This window comes from Vanellus vanellus (assembly GCF_965231255.1).
Source record: "Vanellus vanellus genome assembly, chromosome: 22".
NCBI lineage: Eukaryota > Metazoa > Chordata > Aves > Charadriiformes > Charadriidae > Vanellus > Vanellus vanellus.
This window is the reverse complement of record NC_138927.1, coordinates 7,444,678-7,464,638: the sequence shown is the minus strand read 5'-3', so window position 1 is coordinate 7,464,638 and position 19,961 is coordinate 7,444,678. Positions and strand designations below refer to the sequence as shown.

Genomic DNA, 19,961 nt, shown 5'->3' with positions numbered 1-19,961 from the left:
CTGCTTTGTTTTCAAAGGATGCTATGGTAACTACCCGTGTTAGGCGAGGGGGTACCTCGGACAGGATTCCAAAGGCCGGGGCAGCTGGCATGGAAAGTGGATGGGGTCTCTCCATCAACACCCTTGTTTCTGTAAAACCGATGCTTCGGTATTTTCCTTCGCAAGCCTCTTCCTTGCACCTCCTTCCCCTCTGTATGCACCTTTGCCTACTCAGGGACAACAATTTGGTTTTGGTTTAGTGTTATAAAGATCAGGATTCTCGAGACCCTGCTAGGGAGGTAAAATGTAGGATCCTGTACCCATCTCGTTCATACTTCAACTGCTCAAAGTACAAAATCTTCTACTAGCAGAAAGCATCAATTACCTCAAGCTCTAACCGCTATTTTTTCAGGTTTACAAAAACCAATGAGTGAACTGGCTAAGTGAAGTTTTATTTAAACATGTGCCAAAACAAAAATGATATCCTAATACCCCGTATCCATCTAAAGTACCATCTTTGGGTAGAAGAGAAAGACAGGGATCTTTCCCTCTGACATCCCTACGGAATTTTTCACCTGATCCAATCAACCCACCAGTAGCGGCCACAAACCTCCACAGCACTGAAAGGGACAAGTATCTGCCCGGCGTGACCAGAGACTGAGATGGCCATTTAGAAAGAACGATCTCTGAAAACAGAATTTATAGTTGCAATGTACATAACAATTTGAGCTTTTGATTCCTTGGTTATAAAAGTGCTTTGAGTAAGGGTCTAAACCCTCAGTTCACAAAACTGGGAAAATATCAAAAGAGGACAAGATATGAAGAAAGTGTAAAAAAAAAAAAAAAGGCCTCGAGCTTTTTTAAGTGTAGGCTGAGCTTGGAATTTCACCGGAGTGAACTTCAAGACTAGTAGAAAACCAGTGTTCGTAGCTGGGACTTGTACAGAAGATGACTATCTGGTACCTTATAGAACAGAAACGAAGACGTGAAAATAGTTTAGGACCAATAGCATCTTGAAATAATTTGATTGACAGCTTCCGGAAACCCACTTCACTCCCGAACACCATTTCTATGGCCAAACAAACTTCCAAAAGGATGCCAGAATGAACCCTATAAAAATAACTTTTGGACGCGTTTCACCAGATTACGCACTGAACAGCAATACAGCGATCCTGAGTAAACCGGCCACGGCTGAAGTGCCCTACAAAGAAAGAAAAGCTACTTACAGTGGAGTCAGTCATTCCGTTAGCTGATGTTGCGAGTTTAACGCCTCAACTAGAAAAACCACTCTTACTTCTCTCCCATCGGGGTCTACCAGTCGCCACATGGCAGGTGTGGGCAAGGCTTTCTGCCGCCAGCCCGGGAGCGAGCCGTGCCTCCGCGCTGGCGTCCGCGGGGCGATACCCCACGGCTGCGCCTTGTGCGTGCTCCCGCCACGGAAGCGATTAGTGGCACTTGTTAAGTACAAGTGAGGTCTCGGTGCAGTGGCTTAGGAGATGGGAACCGCTTTTCTAGAGAGGCGTAAAGCCGCGGCCAGTCTGTCTGCAAAGGAAGGAGAACCGTCAGCCTTCGCCCGCCTCCCTCTCTGGGCCACACACAGCCAGCTCCCAGCGAGAGAGGGGACTGGGACCACCACTCCAGATTTCCCCAAACAGCACATAAAATATGAGATTATTTTTTTTTTCTTTTTAAAGGAGAGCAGGTACAAAAATAAAAGAAATCCATATACTCTGAAAATATACTGGAAACTGCCACCACAGATGAGGTACCATTTATCCCGACCCCCCCGCCCCCAAACTGCAAACATCAAAATATATATGTTTTTAAACAAAGGAAGAATATCTGGCTATTTAATCTCAGTTAAAATGACAGCACCCTTTGTTACACTTGATATTTCACACCATTAATTCTCATTTGAAAAAAAAACCCCAAGATATCTAACTAACCTTGATTCCTTGCTTATCTCCTCATTCCTTAGTGCAGTAATTGTCCATCTCCATTTAAATAAATATAGCAGCTACAGCATCATAAATGTGTGGCCCTCACAACGCCAGTAACTTGATATCGTAATACAAATAAGTATCGGCACTTTACGTAGATATTTGCAAAACCAAGAATAGAGATTAAAACTTCCAAATACTCTTCACATGAAAACCAGGTAAAACGCTAGCTCGACACGTAATTTAAGTCACTTTCCCAATGAAGTTTCTTTCATTTATTTTTTGGTGAAAGTAGCAAGCAAGAAAGCTTCTCAAGTCATAGTCGCTGAGCTGGGCAGGGCGAGAAGCACGCGGTGTCTTTGAAAGGAGCGTTAGAAGACTTTTCAAAAAGCAATTCTCATCCAAACGCCAGAAATCCACAAGAAGTCTTTGTAAAATAGTTTCTTTAAAAAAATTCTCCATTTTAAAACAATTTTCTGTAAAAAGCCTAACCCAAGCCTTTTATAAACAGAACTACCGGCTAGAGCGCTTCTGAGAGAAAACCGACAGGTCACAGACCGAGAGAAACATTTGCGACTGCCGCGGGAAGGAACCCTCTCGCCCAAAGCCTGCGGCTCCGCCAGGCTCCCAGCCACGGGAGGACCCACGGGGCGGCAGGGCCCGCGCACCCACACCTCCCGGCGCTGCGGGTGCGCCCCGACACCCTCCGACAGCCCGGGGCTGCCGCGTCCCCCTGCGGCACCCTCCCACCTCCTCCCGGGGCCCCCCAGCCACCAGCCCCCTCTCACGGCTCTTCCCAGCGCAACGCGAACCTCGCAACGGGAGTCCTCTCGCATTACCTGCCTGATAGCGGGAGAGAAAGTCTGCATATACGCTAACTGGTTAGTAAAGCTCTTTGAGACAGTGTTGTGAACGGCACTACGTACATTTCAATGCAATATACAAACGCACAAAATACAGTACTTTGTTTTCTGGCAGAAGAAGTCGGGGAGATTCACGCCTCTTGAAGCAAAACGGGCTCAGATTTTAGGCTCAAAATACAGTATATTGGCAAACAGCGGATTTCATGAGAATGACAGGAGATAAGCTACTTATACCAACCCACTGGTTTTCATGTGGAGAGCAGGCGGAGTTCAGAAGGGCTGGGATAACAGCAATGCCCATACAAACGATCTGCAGTATATATACTATGAACCAGTGCAAATAAAAACAGTCAAAAATGCAGTTCACGAGTTTACAAAGTGCAAAACTCCCCAGTCCCCTCACTGAATAAATGCTCGTCTCTGACATCTTAAATATTGTTTTACCTTTAAAGTGGAATGAAAGAGTCCCGTTAATTTGTTTCACATTTCAGTGATTTAACATGTTAGAACTATCCCAGCCCTCTTTATTTGCAAAGTGAAATGAAGTTACCAAGAACTTAATTTTAAAAGGAAAGTCATTATCAAAGAGGAAAAAAGCCTAAAAACTTTTATTAATTCCACACATTTTACTGATGTCAAATAGATTTAACTAAGCATGTAAAAACTTAGATCTTAATAAAAAACTCTTTCCATTTAATTCAAATATCCTCCGCATTTCAAAGCCAAAAATACGGCCGGTTCCTTTGTTAAATCAAAATACTGCAGTGACAAGTAAAGCTTGCAGAATTCTAGAAGCATTTTTGTTATTTTTTGATTTAAAAAAGGAAAATTCAAGATTCCTTCTGACTATAAAACTTTCCTTTCAAAATTAAGGCTTTTACTTTGTCCTTTTAAAATCATGGAGGTGTCCATTCTTCCACAGTTAGTGGTACAAACACTGCTTTAGTACAGCTCAATGGACACAGTTTTTCCTCTAGAACGCTTATTGCACTAAAAGATAGCAAAACAAGTTGTCAGTTTTTTAAAAATAAACACGGTTACATTTCTAAAAAATAAAAGTTGATGTTGACCATATGTTCTGTAATAATTAAATTAAAGCATTATTATTACTCTAATAAATATAAAAGAAACAAAAGGAAGCTAAACTTCTAAAACACATACATATGAAATCACATTAAGGTGTGAGAGGCAGCAAGTAAACTAGCATTTTTCTTTTTTCCAAAAAGACCTTAGCTCTAAAGTTTCAGTTGTGGTGGTTGCTATGTGTAATCCCATAAAACTTGGGACATCTGATCTCACGTGAAGCTTCAGCGTATTTGACTTGCCAGATAGAAAAATAATTGAAACTTCTGGACTAGGTAAAACAGCAGCTTTAGTAAATTCACCAGGGAGCGAGAAGTTTGGATCACTACTGCCTGCACGGAATACCACCGCCTTCTTGGTTTGCTTTGTCAAAGGGAACTATTGGAGCTGAGAACTCCAAAGCTGTGAAGAAAGACACAAAGGCAGCAGTTGGCTAAATTACGTTCAAATTATTGGATTAGTGTGCAAAACATCTTCCCCCCCTCAATTTTTTCTAGCTAGTGCTGTACATTCAAATGTACTCGGATATGTTCACATTTGAATGCTTGATGGCAATATTGAGAGAAAGACTCTTCAATGCAGTGGGGTATAAAGTTGTTTTTTTTTTTTTTGCACACTTCTGTCCCCCAAACAATCACTGTGATTGTTCCTAGAAAGGTGGTTTGCTTTTTTTTTTTAATTACACCATTGATTTTTTTATTATTATTATTTTTTTTTGCAAAGATAGTTGTGCTGCCGAGCAACTTGAGGTAAAGGCATAAGAGGGTTAAACTACGAGAAATAAAAAAAAAAAAAATAAAAAATGATGGCGGTGCTTCCTACAGGAGACCGCGCCAAAAAAGCAGTTGGCTGGTTTCATATTGCATAATAGTGCTGTGTTCCTCGATGAAGTAAACAATCTTCCTTGTGTCAATTTAAGGGTTAGCCTCTCTCCCCTGCACAGGGTCGCCTTCAGCATGATCGGAGGCACACCCCATAAACCAACCCCACTGGAAACATACATTGTATGTGGCTTAATTTTTCAGTTCTTCCTTTCAGTGAGTATGCTCCCGTTTTATTGACTTAAGCGAAGTACATCGTGCGTAAGGTGTCTTGGTGAATTTGTACAGCCTTCGCGAGGGCCTGTGGATCTCTCCCATTGCTTTGTCCTGAAACATGGCTTCCTTCAGCACTGCGAGAAATCAAGAAAGAGACGAGCAGGGCTGAGAATCATATGAATTCGGATCAAAAAGCCGCCTTTGCCGCTCTTCAACGTTTAGGAGAGCAACACAACACTAGTAATAGAACTGGATACCGAGAAAAACCTACTCGTCTATTCACCCAGCAACCTCAAGGCTTTTGACAAATCCCTTTGCCTTAGCTGCTCAGTTTGCTCATCTAAAAATACGCCCGTTACAAATACACTGATGGCCTGGAGGCTATAAAATACTTCCGACATACAAAGCAGAGTTAGGTAAGTGGAAGGCACTTAACATTTGCTTCATTCACGACTACTCTAAGAAAAATACTAAATGCGTGGCTTGATTCCCTCAGACCACGACAAAGTAAGAACAGAACACTTTATTAAACTGAACTTAATTCTTTTAATCTGAGTGCTATTCAGTAGCATCCACCAACCCACTTTTGTCTGATACTGAGCAGCAGCTGTCAGGAATGATCATCTTAAGACTAGTCCCAGAGGTAACAAAAATTAACTGCAAAAGGAGCAGTAATTATCTATCAGCAGGTGGCTCTACGCCTGACAGTGGAGCAGAGCACAATGAGGACAACAACTTAAGCACACGTTTTCATTTACCTGTCATGTTCTTTGTCCACAAGATGGTATCGTGCTCTGAATGCTACCAGGTGAGCATAATACGCTGGTGCGGGTATAGAAACCGATCGTGTACAGCGCACATACGTGTGGCAGAGCTGGTAAGTCAGCAGCTGAAGTTCATCTGCAGTAAAACAGTTATCATCCCACAAAACATGATAGTGTGAGGGACGGCTGGTACCCTAAGAAGAAGGGAACATCAATTCACTTCGTTGGCTTTTCCATACAATCAAGTCACATTGTTAAGTTCAGAAAGGGCCAGACTATCTAGTCTGAACTCCTACGTAACAGCAGCCAAAGAAAATTCAGCCTTATGTCAGCCCTAAATGTATTTAAAGCTGAATAAGAAGCCCAACATTTACATGATTATATTACTCTAATTATTCTTGCTTGGAAAAAAATCCACATGCCTTCTAGATAATGCTCAACGATCAAAACCTGCTCCCAATATGACTAAACCATGATTACACCACCTCTTAACTAACTTCAATTAAAACCATTTCTCACCAAGACACATTTCCCAGAGAAACAACTGCTGCTTTTAACTCTTCCCAATTCCTTCGCACCCTAACAAAGTATGAACACTAGAACGGCTCCAGTGTTTTGAAGTCACCTATAGAGTTCTACACAAAACCACACACTTCCTTACTTCCACATAACGTCGTCTTTCCTACAGGTTGAAGACCTGCACTGCTCTTTGGCACGATGCTCAATCAGATTTTCACACGTCGCTCGTGCCAAGGTTCCCCCCAGACACACGCTTTCACCATCAGGACTTTAACATGTCCTTAGAGACCATTAGCAAGTACTGAACACAGTTCTCAGGAACTCTTACAAGTTCTCAACGAAATGACTGACTTGCACTTACTGCGAAAGACACTATTTTGGAGCGAACACTCCTCTTCCCTCCTGCTTCCCTCCCTCCTCCCCCTCCCAAAGGTGCAATACACTGGGGTTCTTATAGTGTAACTGAATTAGGTCAATAGTTGTGTTTTAGCCAGGCTAGAAGTCTCTCTTTTTTTAAAAAAAATAAAATATATATACAGCATATCAATTTAGTTGAGACTTTTGTGGCTTGCTATATTGAAACCAAGGAGCTACAACTACATCTGGCATTTCCACTTCAGCTTATACCGATAGGATTTTTTTTTCCAAGGGGCCAAAAACCAGCTTGCCCAGACCCAGCACAAAGATAAACATGCACGTGGAGAAATGCAGCAGCAGTTTTGAACTCCTGAATAAAAAACATTGCAATGATTCAAAACTGGAAATGAGAACATGCCCACTCAACCGACACAAAACCAACGACGTGGTCAGACTCACATGATAAAAATTTAAAAAGTTAAGTTTTTTTCCATTTTTTAAGCAATATCCTGATACAATTTTTGTCACTAATTTGACTGTCCGCTGTATTGCTGGCAATACCACCACATTGTTGGATTTAATTTCCACAGCCTGTCTAAACGCACTAGTCTGCATTTAGTCAGCAAATAATCAAACATCACCTTCAATCTTTCAAACTGTTTACATTTGAAAACTTGATTCAATTTAAATTTCATTGTGGCTATAAGTCATAAAAGTAGCAAGTTTGATTTTCAGAAATAATAAAGGTACCTCTTTAAAATAAACTTTAAAAAGCACCACTTACCACCAGTGCAAGTTTTAAAGGTGTAGCAGACACCACCTCTTAAGCAAATAATACTGTTAGTCCCACAGTAATGTCATTTAGCTCAGTTTTATCTGAGATATGACATTTCCCCACTAAACAACTGTTTGCAAACACAAGTGTCACAAAAGGGAGAAAAACAACATGTTCTAAATTCACATTTACTTACAAAGAAACAATTGTACCTGTATTCCAGCATGGCTACAGAGGTAAAAATCGAACTCATACGGGTGTGTAATGTCTGTATCTACAGTTGTTCCAGCTGGAATATTGCCACTTCGTCCAACCTAGAGAAAAGTTTTTGTTAAGAAGTGCAGGTAACAACTGTTTCTATATCTCAACTGTAATTAAAAATACAAGTTTCTATTCAACACATGCAAGGGTTCAGCTAACAAACTGCCTCAGAACTGTTAGGAAGGTGTCGATGGCACAGCCTGGGACGTTTGGCATGGACGCTGTATGGCGCTCTACCATCTCAACACAGAACACTGCACCTACAGCACGTTAGAACTTTCAATCTCAAAAAGACAGAAGAGCTGCACATACATTGTCATTTAGAATTGTCAGCTTGAGTTTGGGTCGACTCACTCTGAAGAACCGAAAAGTTAAGGGTTCCATCATTTTGTATTTTCTTCTATTACAACTGCTGTAGACTCGGTCCTAGTTAGTTACGTGAATATTAGCGACAGTTCACTGACAAAGACTAGTCAAAGACTGATGGGGATACTATTTTTTTTTTTTAAACATAATTCAGGATAATGATTTTTTTCAATTTAGGGCCACATTTTGTGCTTATCAATTCAACATCATCCCTGAATGCAAAGACAATCAGATTGACAGAGAATTCCCATGCTAATATTTTCTCCAGCAGTGTAAGTGCTTGACATCACGCTTTTCACATAAAGCTACTATGCGAGAGGGCAACAATTACCCTTTCTGTTCTGTCAGCACAGAACAATCGTGTATGATGTCGCTTCTGCACCACAATATAGGTTATTCCAGGCTGGTAATCTTTCTCCAAACTGATGCAGGCTTCTCTAATGGCTAGCAGTTCATAATACAAAACCTACAAGCACAAGAACAGAATAGTTTAGGTTTTCCTTCCATTGTATTCTACACGACACCTAATAAATGGTTTGTAGTTAACACTAAGTGCAACTTTGCCACTCAATTAGTAATCTTAGGAAGTACTTTGAAATATATTGTTTCCCAAGTTCTAAAACCTCTCCTTCCCAGACAGGAAAGAAGTTGCAACTTTTCTTACGCAACATGCTTAAGAAATTCTCTCCTTTAAAGTCTCAATTATTTTGTGGTATCTTGGTGTAAATGTAAGCAACTCCAACAGTACAGCTATTCAAATACAGGAACTGGAGTTGTTCTTTAGTAACACAGTCCTTCAAGAAACCCACAAACGAACCAACCTGTCGAAACTGTCCTTCAGAGACCCCGTCCCTATAGAAGATGATACGTGTGGGCTTGAACCGCGTTGACTTGTAGAACTGGATGAGCAGCTCTCTCACCATGGAGGCTAGATCTTGTATGATCTCCTGCCGGGGTCGCTGAACTCTCACCGTGGCACAGTACCGGCTTGGATGAGCATCCATACTACCTACAACCTTCAGGGGAAAATTACATCAGCAAAGGCTTCAAGATCAAATCTATACAAAAAAGCCTAAAAGAGAAAAAAAAGCCAAGAAGAGCAATTTTCCAAGTAAAAGATGCTTACATTAAAACAACCACCACAGTAACATTTTTAACTGGAATTTGTAGTAGGTACAGGTTTAACACCTTTGAAAAGAGGTGTAAAACTTGCCCTCCAAACACTCTGAAACGCATCTGCAGAATTGGGAGCCTTTCCCTCTGCTGACAGTACACTAATGTATATTCTTATAATCCAGACACAGACTTTTTCTCTCACCTTTTACACGGAGAAACACTTCCGTTTACCTTAGTTACTTTAAACAAGAACGCAGTTTCTGTAACTGCAATCAATGACTAGTAAAATACCAAGGGGACAAAACAGAAGGGACTGATGAAGCACCCAACCACCACCTTGATCTCCTGGACTGTACCAACACAAAAGGTAAGAAGGATCAAAAACATTCCTGCCAAACCAGGCCTTTAATTACCTTTTTCTCCTTTAAAACTACAAAAATTTTATTAACTAACATCACAAAGCTGCATTATTTCCTTTGGAATATTTTTGCAGAAATATATTATTTAATATGACTACCATTTTACCTTGATTTAAAAATTAAAAAACTAAAAAAAACAGTCTGAAGTATCAAGCAGTGTTTTTCTTTTAAAGGCACGATTTTACCAACACTGGATATGGGTACAAAGAACTAGCAGAAGCCCTGAAAGATATTTGACATAGACATAGTCCACGAGTTGCATTTACTATTCTAACATTTCCCTAAGATGAAAAGACAATGCTGATTTAATAAAACTTACAGCAGCGATGGAGGGCTTCTTTCCATCTCCAGCAGGAGGGTGAGTGACATCAGCTCCCAAAAAGATCACTGGCTGCTGGAACACAGAAGGTCTTCAAAAAGAAAAAAGTGCTAAGTCACACTTGTAGATGAACAGTTGGCCCAAGGTCATTGCTCAATATAGGGGTTTGTTTCTATTTCAGCTGAGCTGCACAGAGCAGCTTTCTTATCAGGTACTCTGGCCAAAACCAGACAATGCACTCTTTGTGCACAAGATGTGAAATCGAAATCACCATAGCAGTTGTTCCAAAACACACAGCCGTTAAACTGTGGCATAGTTCTAGTGGAGAAAAAGCACAGAGCTACACCTGAAGGGTACAGACAGTTTCTTACAAGAACTATCACTCCACAGGCTGATTACACTCGTGCTTGGAGGTCACCTAAGCACCGCTTTGGTACTGCACCAGCCACGCAACAAATGGCCGGGTGCTGTACCGCACAGGTCATTCTGGCTTACAGGATTTAAGCAGCAGGATGGTCTCCCAGTGCCTTCAAATATTCTTCCACGCACCATTGTTTCACTTTTAAACTTTGATTCCAAGCTCTCAGGAAGACTCAGGAAAGACTTCCTAAGCTTTGCACTCCAAAAGTTTTCCTGGCCTTCTACCTTGCATTATGCGTATTTCCAACTGAAAGAACAGACACACTCTAGTAAAGGTTACAGTGAACCAGAATTTGACTCAGAATTTCGGTCTTTCATGACCGAAAGACTTGTGCTTCTCCAGAAAGATGGGAGCGCACGTGGGCTGGACTTGTCAAACCTTCTCAGTGAAGGCATCAAAGCAATTGGAACACACGCACAAACAGAGCATAGAGACCAGCCAACAAAGAACAAGCGTGAGCTGAATTACCCAGCCCATGAAAGTGAGAGAAGTATGATGCCTCCGGTATTCCTCTACCCGTATTAACAGCACATTGATAGGTTAACCAAGAATGACATTCTTCTGTGATGCGTGCTCCTAAACCTGCAGAAAAATTCTGATTATATTAATATTTCAAAATCTCTAGGTCTGTACTTTCTCTTCAAATTTCTGATACTGATGAAACATTTGGAAAGAACCTTGGCTCAAGACCTAACTCACAGGCCAACTACCACTCAGAGCCAACGCTAGAAGAAATTTAATTCTACCTCAAATATCATGTACTATTACCAGAAGAATATTTCAACTTAAAACTTGGCCGCATTTAAATTTTGGGTGCTGAGTATCACACCTAACCACATCTGTTAAAACAAAACCCAAATCAGTCTCCACAAAGATTCTTACCGTTGATGAGGTACAAGGATGTTGTTGATTCCTCCTAGTTTAACATTAATCTTCAGGCACAGGTTTGATAGGGTCTGTGGAGATGTTTTAATGACATTCTTGACTTGAACACACTGCGTGGCCATTCCCAACAGCGTATCTCCCACACGCTTCACCTCCGCTGAGAAGCAAATATTAGGATACAACATTTGAAATTATTAGTATATTTTGATCTTAGCTTAAGTCACAATAATTTAAATGTACATACTCTGTAAAATAACTTCCAACTTATCTGCATTCTCAGATCTACTTCCAATTCATTTTAACTTCAGGCAAAACATTGGTTTCTAATATCTAAAAATGGTCCTGAAGAATTTTTTAATATATGCTGGGCAGCAAATTTCTCAGAACAATACTTGACCAAACAGGTAAAGACAGCGGCATTCCCTCACCATACACCGGTGTTTTCCCTGGCAGGATGACAATGATGAGCTGAAGCCCTGAATAGGTGTTCTTGAGGTGCCGAAACATGGGCTCCACACTGTCTGCACCCTGGGCGTATTTACAGAAACAGGGCTGGCCTTGGATCGGCATCCCTGCATCTTTGGAGATCTTGCGCAGCTGATCTGTAAAACCCCTAAAAATGAGAAGGTTTTTTGAATTTTCACAGTAGCAACAGTACACAGCAACCAAAGCAGGGGGGGACTGAAGAACTGTTACTCAAATGAAGATGATTCCAAATAGCTTTTAAAGCAGCATTTAAAAAATGTTCACAATGTGGAGGCTGTACAGCTTTGAAACACATAGGCCAAAATGGAAATAAAACCCAACAAACAAGTTTAGACACCTTTCGTACTTCATTCAAAGTGCTGGAAGCAACTATACGCAAAGCAGCAATGTCACAGGACCAAAACCCCGGAGCGTACCTAGGTATAGTGCTCTGACTGTAGCTTCAGCAAGGAAGGAAAACAGCTTGGATTCCCTCCCTAACATCTTAGATAATTAAAACCAGGTCAAACACTCATTAGAAGTCCTATGTTCGTGTTTTCACTAAGACGGTATGATTAAGAGAACAGCCCAAAGCCTGAACCATGACATGCCTTACTTCAGTATTTCTTCTCTGCATTGTCTCTGTGTTGCAAAGCAAGCTATCGCCCACATTTTGATCTCAACACCAGTGTGAAACTGCTTCCCTCGCATGTCCCATACTCCATGGCTCGGCGTTGCCACTGTTCGATTCTGTGAAAACAAAACCACCACAGATATTCAAGCAAAAGCAAAAGCCTATGCTATTTACAGTTTCAAGACATCTAAACAAAGTTTACCATTCAAACTCTGATCCCTGTATTGCACAATGCAACCGAACTGACTGCAACAGTCAACATGCGTAAAAAAAATCACTCTTCAAAAGAGAAACAAAAGAAAAAGCAAAAACCTCACCCGTCCTCCATACTGCAACATTGGAGCGGGGAGCACACGCCCCGTCACATGCGCCATCTCATCCCGGACTTTGAATTGGAACTCTTGAACAAATGGATCTGCATCATAATTTGCACTTCTCACCTGGATGAAGAGTTTTTCATATTACAGAAGTATCTAATCATAAGTCATATAACAAACAAAAGACCATCAGGAATGCTGCAGAAGCGTTCTACAACAATTGCCTTTGTCATTGAAAAAGGCTCAGATTTAACTGCTCAACACTATCAACCTATCCCCAGTGAAAACAATTAATACCATGAGATATATTGACCGAGACTTCTTTGTTCCCTTATTACTCATATGTAGTATGCTTATTTAAAAGCATTTTATTTACTCACAGGATAGATCAAAAAGCATTCTCCTTTAGAGACAAGCACACGCAAGATTAAACAAATGAATTCTTTTTATCACTGCACATGTCTTCTGTATTTTCCAGATCAGCCTTATTTTAATTTAAATTTTTTTGCTAAATTGTCAGCTCAAAACCCAGACAATTTCAAATAAGAGCTATATGTTTATAAAAGTATGCAACTAAAAATATTCAAGTTTTACAATATTTCAAGTCAGAAAAAACACTGATGTTTAGAGAGTCTGGATTCAGCAGCAAGAAAAGATATTGGAGTTATGGGGTGAAAACATTTAGTGTGTACTAAGGAAAGCAGTCAAACATCTCAAGTACAAGACTGAGGTCCAGGAGACCTAGAATCACTCTTCTACCCCGTTATAGATTCCTTGCATGATTCTGGACAAATCAAGTTGTTCCAGTTTGTTTTCAGTGTCTATTAAAATTAACTAGTGTTAGAGTGATGCTACCATCTTCAAACTGCTAACAGAACAAAATGGGAAATTTTCAAGACCCAAGTCTTCAGAGTCTAGTTCAGGATTTTAAACGTATTCAGCACTGCTACAAATATAAGCATCCTATAATAACCAAGAAAAGCATGGTGTTCAAATATCAACAGGAATCAAGGAAGAGTACCTAGAACAACATCTTATTTTCATACGTTTGGGTATTAAAACCCAAGTCCATTTCACAAATTTGTTTAAAAACTCCGAGGGCCCCACGCAGCAAAACCCTGAGCTATCAGTCCTGAGTAGTTCCAACACCTACTTGGAAGTAATTGTAAAGATTAGAACACAAGAGCCGATACTGCTGAGAGCTGGACTCATGCTATTATTGCAAGCTACTTTAAATACATCCTACTAAAAAAGTAGTTAAAAACTATTACATTAAGGGGCTAGAAGGAAGGAATGAAAAGGATAGGTTGGTCGTATGAGAAGTTTTTGCATTAATGTCATCTAGTCCCGTGTCATTTAGTGAGTAGTATCACACCGAACAGAAATTAAAGAACTAACCAATCTGCTTATTTCCTCCTGCCGATCTGGAGCAGATCTCGCTGTGGCCTTTATCATGGTCGACGTCTGATTGTCTGTTAGCTTCTTGATACACCGCTGGCCAGCTACAATATTACACACCTGAGAGGAAAATCAGATGTGTCAATACACAATAGCAGCACTTAGAAACAGATCCCAACATACACGCACACACAACACTACGCCTTCGCTACAAAACACACCCCCAATGGGTTTAAGCAACTGCATACTTTCTCACAGTTCTAAACTTTAAGGCTCTTTTTTAAATTTGGATAGCCTTTAGTGAAATAAAAGAATAACGAACGTGTAAAGACAAACATGCTTGTCCTGCAAAGCGCACTACTTAATGTTTTGCAAAATGCTACAGTCTACCAATAAGAAGCTGATTTATCATCAGAACAAGTTCATTACTTCTAAAGGCAGGTAGGTGTGTTTCTGTTCTTGTCCCACTTGTAGGCAAGGAAGATGAGGGTATTTCAGCTGGAGGTTGTATTTCTCTCTGAAATACTGTGCTACTGTTCTCTCTACGGTCTGGCCATTTTCTAACTGCAAAGGAAAGCTGAAAAGACATACATTTCAAGAAAATGTACAGAAATATTGGCTGGCAAGTATCAACATCCCCCAAATTGATAAAATGGTAGGCCCCGTTACACATTCAGTGTTAAGCTATCGTGCACTTTACACTGTGACAAAAAGCATCTTACGTTTGATGACTTGCCGGCCTTCTTGTTACATTACAAACACGGTATTTCCTTCTCATCGTTCCACAGTGAGTCACTTCTACCTTTAGACCTGCACAAAACCACCAAAAAACCTGATGTCATAACTACACAAGAGTTTGCATGGGAGACACGAGGTTTCATAGAATAGAACATGTTCTAATCCAACAGTTTTGATGGTGAATGGCAAACAGCACAGCATAAGAAATTATCATGAAAGCAAAATGTTTAGAGAATAATAATTTGATTTCTGACTAATTAGGTATTATCCTCAAAACCAAATCACAATGTGTAATATTTAATGTTCAATGTCATCTAAATTTCTTGTAGCAGTTTCATTTAACAGGCACGTGACTAATCTCAGACAGACGGCTCTCTTCTCCATATTCTTTTGTTCTCATTCTCACTGCTGTATTCTTCTTAAAACCAGCAGTTCCAATATAATTGAAATTAAAAAGAAAAACCAAATTTCTACCTTATTGTTCATTTCCCCTCCCCAGCTTTGTGTCCACATTCAGCCTGTAGTTTTCTTCAATTTCACTGACCAAATTTAACTTTAGATTTTGAGCAGCTGAAGACCTCGCCTAAGCACCCAGCCTACACACCAGAGGCTCACCAGCCTTGACTCTCTACCCACAATAATGACGACAACAACAATAACAGCTTCAAGAGGCTTTCAGAGGCTATTTCTATTAACTGCCTGCACTGTCTGTACACAGAGAGTAGACTCAACATCTGCTGGAAGTACTCAGCTTATTATACAAGTGCTGCATAGCTCCGGCACACTGTTTTGTCTTTCCCCAGCCCCACAGAAGAAAAAGCAGCTGAAAACAGAGCCTCACTACCCAAAGGATTCAAGTAAAGGCTTGAGTAACGGATTCAAGTAAAGCCTATGAGTAAAGGCTTTTGTGAAAGCAGTTGGATGACTTGTCCTGTTGAGGCTCGTGTGGATTGAGGATCACAGATTGAATACCCCACATCAAATCAGGTCCTGAAGTACCAGATAGCGTGTCTAGTTTACCAGGGACACAGACATCCCAAAGAAACATCAACTGTACTTCACTGATTCCTGACACCACCAATTGCAACATTTACATCAGTATTATGTAGAGGATGGCATAATCAAAAATAAACCACCACTGACCTGATATAGCATTAAGAGAAAATGCAAAAAAGAAACCACGAAGCGCTGTGGCTGAGCAGAAAAGGTTGTGAATACAGAGATACCTGGAACCCATTCACTGCTTTGTCATTAATCTGCTGTGACACCACAGAAGGCACTACCCTCCCACAGGGCTGCTCACAGACTGTCAATTCTTCAGCACAAGGTTTGTTTCACTATATGTGATCACATCTTGGCTGCAGTTCCCAGATACTACAGTAGTAAAACCAAATATTGACAGCAAAGGTAACCTTTCAGTATTTTCTGACGATGGTAACGCTGTCTGCAGCACCCAAGACCAGCAGCTTCTCACCCTCCAGTTACCCATCCTCCAGAATCAAGACGGATAGGTAGATGTAAAAGGGAGGCATGTTAATACTATTACAAACTAATTCCTTTTTGTTCACTAATGACTACTCTATGAACACATCAGTTTATGAGTATAGTTCAAATGTAATTTTTTGCTGCCCAGTATTTCAATAGAGCCTAATCTTGTGTCAAGTAACATTAACGTTTAAGAGCAGAGCTTTGAAGAGCCGAGCTCATTCAAGGCTTCTCCCTCTGCACATTACACTGGAATGAAAGGATATGGGACAATGCAAAGCAAAGCAGCATATATGGAGTGAAACTACCCAAACCAGCAGCTTATGCAATTCCTTTGGAATGGAATTTGGCCTTCAGCTGCAAGTTAGCAAGTGGTACTTGTTTTTCCATAAGGCAATCAGTTATTAGAAGTCACTGCAACAGCATACTTTCAAAGAATCAATGGTGTTAGCTTTGAAATCAATTTTCACTTTGCCTCAGCATCTAAACAGCAGGAGACCTACAGCACAGTGCCACTATAGCCCCAGTGACCCCTGCTTATGAAAGGTTAGCCATCCAGCAAGGCAACCTCTATCCAGGCAACAAACCACACCTTTTTCCCCTCTTTAAGCCACTGGGAACCCACCTCATTTTTCATCTTTCATTTCTGTAGATCTGCACGATCTCCTTCGGGACTAGAACTACAAACAGGGCATACTGCAATTCTCTCAGCAGCTCCAGGGCCCTTCCAACACATGCTAACCAGGAGGTTTCCAGTTAAAATGAGTCCCTTAGAATTAGCTTGATTGTCTTACAAGGGACAGAACAGACACATTTCTACTCACCCTTTATCTCTTTGGTGAATTTTACCCGATGAGAATCAGTCAGAGGTCTTGGTTGTTCATCAATATTATGAATGTCAAGAACTTCACACATAAATTGAATTACAGGTTGTGCTTTGTAGAAGGCAGTGGCAGAAACTGAAAAGAGCAAAGTGTAAAAAAAAAAAAAAACAACCTCAAGTCAGAATGTTGTGAAGCAGTACATAAATGAACAGTTTTTAAAATTCCACGTAACCCTCAACCAAGTGCAGTGCAGCACACATTTTAAAAACAGATTAGCAAGCCTTGCAACAACTAAGTATACAAAAGCAGTGTAGGGCCCACAGTGACACATCAGTCTCCAGCACAGTCATCCTGCAACTACTTTGCATTTCAGGGTTTTGAAAAGGTTTTTCCCCAGAGAACACTTATTTCTAGAGAGCTGCAACATCCCAGAGAGACATTTTCTTTTGACTCTGTATGGAGCTGCAAGCAGAGACAGTATTAATATCTCCCTACTGAAGAGTTTTTAACATGAAAAACTAAGATCATTCAAAATGCAATATAATTTTGTTAATGATATGATCTGCTCAATTACTGAAACACTATTTGGTAGAAATACGAGCACTATTTTGACTATACACAAATTATGTTAGTGTAGTGGTGAGTGCAACCCTCGATCTACTCAAATCTCTCACTCGCCCTGCATGCTAATGACACAATCACATTAAGTGACAATATACTGTTTTTAAACAGGACAGTTGACTCACTCCATGGAAGGAAAACCACAAACAGTCTGCTTGACAAAGTTATAAGCAATTTAAATGTACCTTTTGTTAAGAAGGCACTAGATGTACCTCAAACAAGCAAACTACTCCATACATTTAAAACTTTAATAGCAACAACAGAAAAGAAATATTTGACAAGCGTTTTATTAGCTTTCCAGACTTCACATACCAAACCCACCACATCTCTGTGCTAATACAATTAAACATTCTTCAGACATGCGTCACTTTAGCAGGCTGCCAACTTCACATGACGCACTCGGGCCAACACCTCCGGATGCCGATGACTGAATGAACGCAGAGAGCTGACACCCCCCGCCACCGGCAGCGCGGTTTGTCTCCCACAGCAACACAAGCGACAGCGAGAAACAGACTTTGCAGAGAACCTCGTACAAGTTAAACAACTAAACCAAAATCGAGCCATGGGATTTGAATGTAATCTTCCCAGCCTCAAACCACAACATAAAGTGATTGTCCCGTAAACTGTAGCTTACAAAGTTCTTCAGTTTCTCGCTCACAGAAAGGACCGAAACATTTCTACTGCAAGAGTCACCACTATGCTTTCTAATGCTGATAAGAAAAACGTGCTTCTCCGAAAGTAATCGTGCAGTACATCAAACTGGTGTAAATTAACACTCTTGTCCTACCTGAATTGTAGTTATCTCAGTACCTAGCACATAAATACCAGTATTGGTTATTTCTCAGACTGGTAAGATTTTTACATCTGTTTTTCAAACCATAGCTACACCACAGCCACTGTTTGAAAGACAATTTTACAAGAACAAACCCATCTGAAGTCACATAAGCAGCATCCACAATTTAGGTAAACCAGAACATGCAGACTTGCAAATTTTCACCATGAAAGCTCAGTATCACCCACAACATTTACTATGCTCCTCAACGCATGCTAAGCACAACCTGACTGGGAGCGCTTAACCTAGTGCAAAAGAGACAGACTATTTACCTTGGTTTTATAAAGCATTTCAAACAGACATTGAGAACAGAATGTGAATTAGAAAAACTTTAGGCAGCACCTGCATCTCAAACACCACATTTTTCAATAGGGGTTTAACAACTAAATAGACTCCGAGCGCTTATGGCACCAAGGAGTCTGACACATGCACCAGTTGATCTCAGACGCATTCAGCTGGGACTTCATAAAGTGGTGCAAAGCAGATCTGACTTTGCATAAGAAAGGCCATCTCAATTAGCCCTATTCACAAAAGTGTTTGTGATATATTTTACAGAGTTTTCTGGGAGTACTGAACAACACCTACTGTGGACAGCTGCACGGAGACACATCTGAAGCAATTTGCTTGGATTACTGTGGATGTACCAATACAGAAAGTTAGGTAGGAAAACAAGCTATGCTAGGCTTTTCCTTCCTCTACAGGAACTTTTTTTTTCCCCCAATATGGCAGATAAATTTCAGCCATTTCTAGGTAGCTTTTGCTGTATAGGTCTGGTCTGAACTGGCTGAACAGGAAGCCAATGTATGTATATGTACACTTCATTGTTCCAATCTCCCTCTACCGTTATCATTACAGCTTCTGCAGTAGGCTGACTTGACAGGAAACGTTGTGTTTCACAAGGATGTTACAAGAGACAACTACGAAATCTTCAAACTGAGCAACGAGACAGGTGTTTTTCAGGTGAAAACCCCTTGTCTATAAAGCAGTTAAACTTTGAAAGTTTTCTTATTCTGACATAAATCCTAGCAAAATACCCCGAGCTACTTTAACTCTTTATTATTTACAATATAAATTAAGAAATCAGCGTACAAGATGGCTTCTGTTTACTAATCACTCTGCACAGAGGGGACCAAAAGTTACCACCACACAGAAATGTGGTACCACCAACTCAAGCATGTGACAGTAAAATGACCAAAAGGCAAGGTCATTGTTATTCTCAGAGGCATCTTTGTTATCAGCTCTATTCTTAACCCTGAATCCAAACATCCCAACTCACCATCAATATTGAGCATCATCTTCCACATGGCAGGCCGAACAGACTGATGGAATCCAAACCAGACCTCCCTACCCCCCCCCAGGGGGTGATCGTAGCCTTCTGGAGCTGAGAAAAAGGAGCGGCCCACGGGGGTGTACCTAGTGAAAAGGACGACCACACAGTTATGCTGTTGCTTTCCAAATAAAAAAACTCTGTAATGAAAGATTATAACACGCAGCATTTTTTTTTTTTTTTTAATTTTGTGCACCAGGAATCTTTGCCTAGAAC

The 19,961-nt window shown here is 40.6% G+C and overlaps 1 protein-coding gene across 3 annotated transcripts in view; it reads right to left on the bottom strand.

Annotated features, from left to right (window-relative positions):
- Positions 1-3,426: 3,426 nt before the first annotated feature.
- LOC309680637 (protein argonaute-1) overlaps positions 3,427-19,961 on the bottom strand; it is a 61,287-nt gene continuing 44,752 nt past the window's right edge. The window contains exons 3-17 of one of the 3 annotated variants that reach the window (XM_082494302.1): positions 19,695-19,831; positions 16,966-17,100; positions 14,641-14,728; positions 14,348-14,495; positions 13,894-14,038; positions 12,521-12,618; positions 12,186-12,319; positions 11,533-11,717; positions 11,102-11,261; positions 9,799-9,889; positions 8,766-8,960; positions 8,276-8,410; positions 7,530-7,631; positions 5,661-5,860; positions 3,427-5,036 (exon numbers count right to left, since the gene is read on the bottom strand). In XM_082494302.1, coding sequence (XP_082350428.1) covers positions 4,928-5,036; positions 5,661-5,860; positions 7,530-7,631; positions 8,276-8,410; positions 8,766-8,960; positions 9,799-9,889; positions 11,102-11,261; positions 11,533-11,717; positions 12,186-12,319; positions 12,521-12,618; positions 13,894-14,038; positions 14,348-14,495; positions 14,641-14,728; positions 16,966-17,100; positions 19,695-19,831 — 2,062 coding nt within the window. In that variant the 3' untranslated portion in view covers positions 3,427-4,927. Of the gene's footprint in view, positions 5,037-5,660; positions 5,861-7,529; positions 7,632-8,275; positions 8,411-8,765; positions 8,961-9,798; positions 9,890-11,101; positions 11,262-11,532; positions 11,718-12,185; positions 12,320-12,520; positions 12,644-13,893; positions 14,039-14,347; positions 14,496-14,640; positions 14,729-16,965; positions 17,101-19,694; positions 19,832-19,961 lie in introns of all 3 variants that reach the window. The other 2 variants (XM_082494300.1, XM_082494301.1) reach the window with 2 other exon arrangements.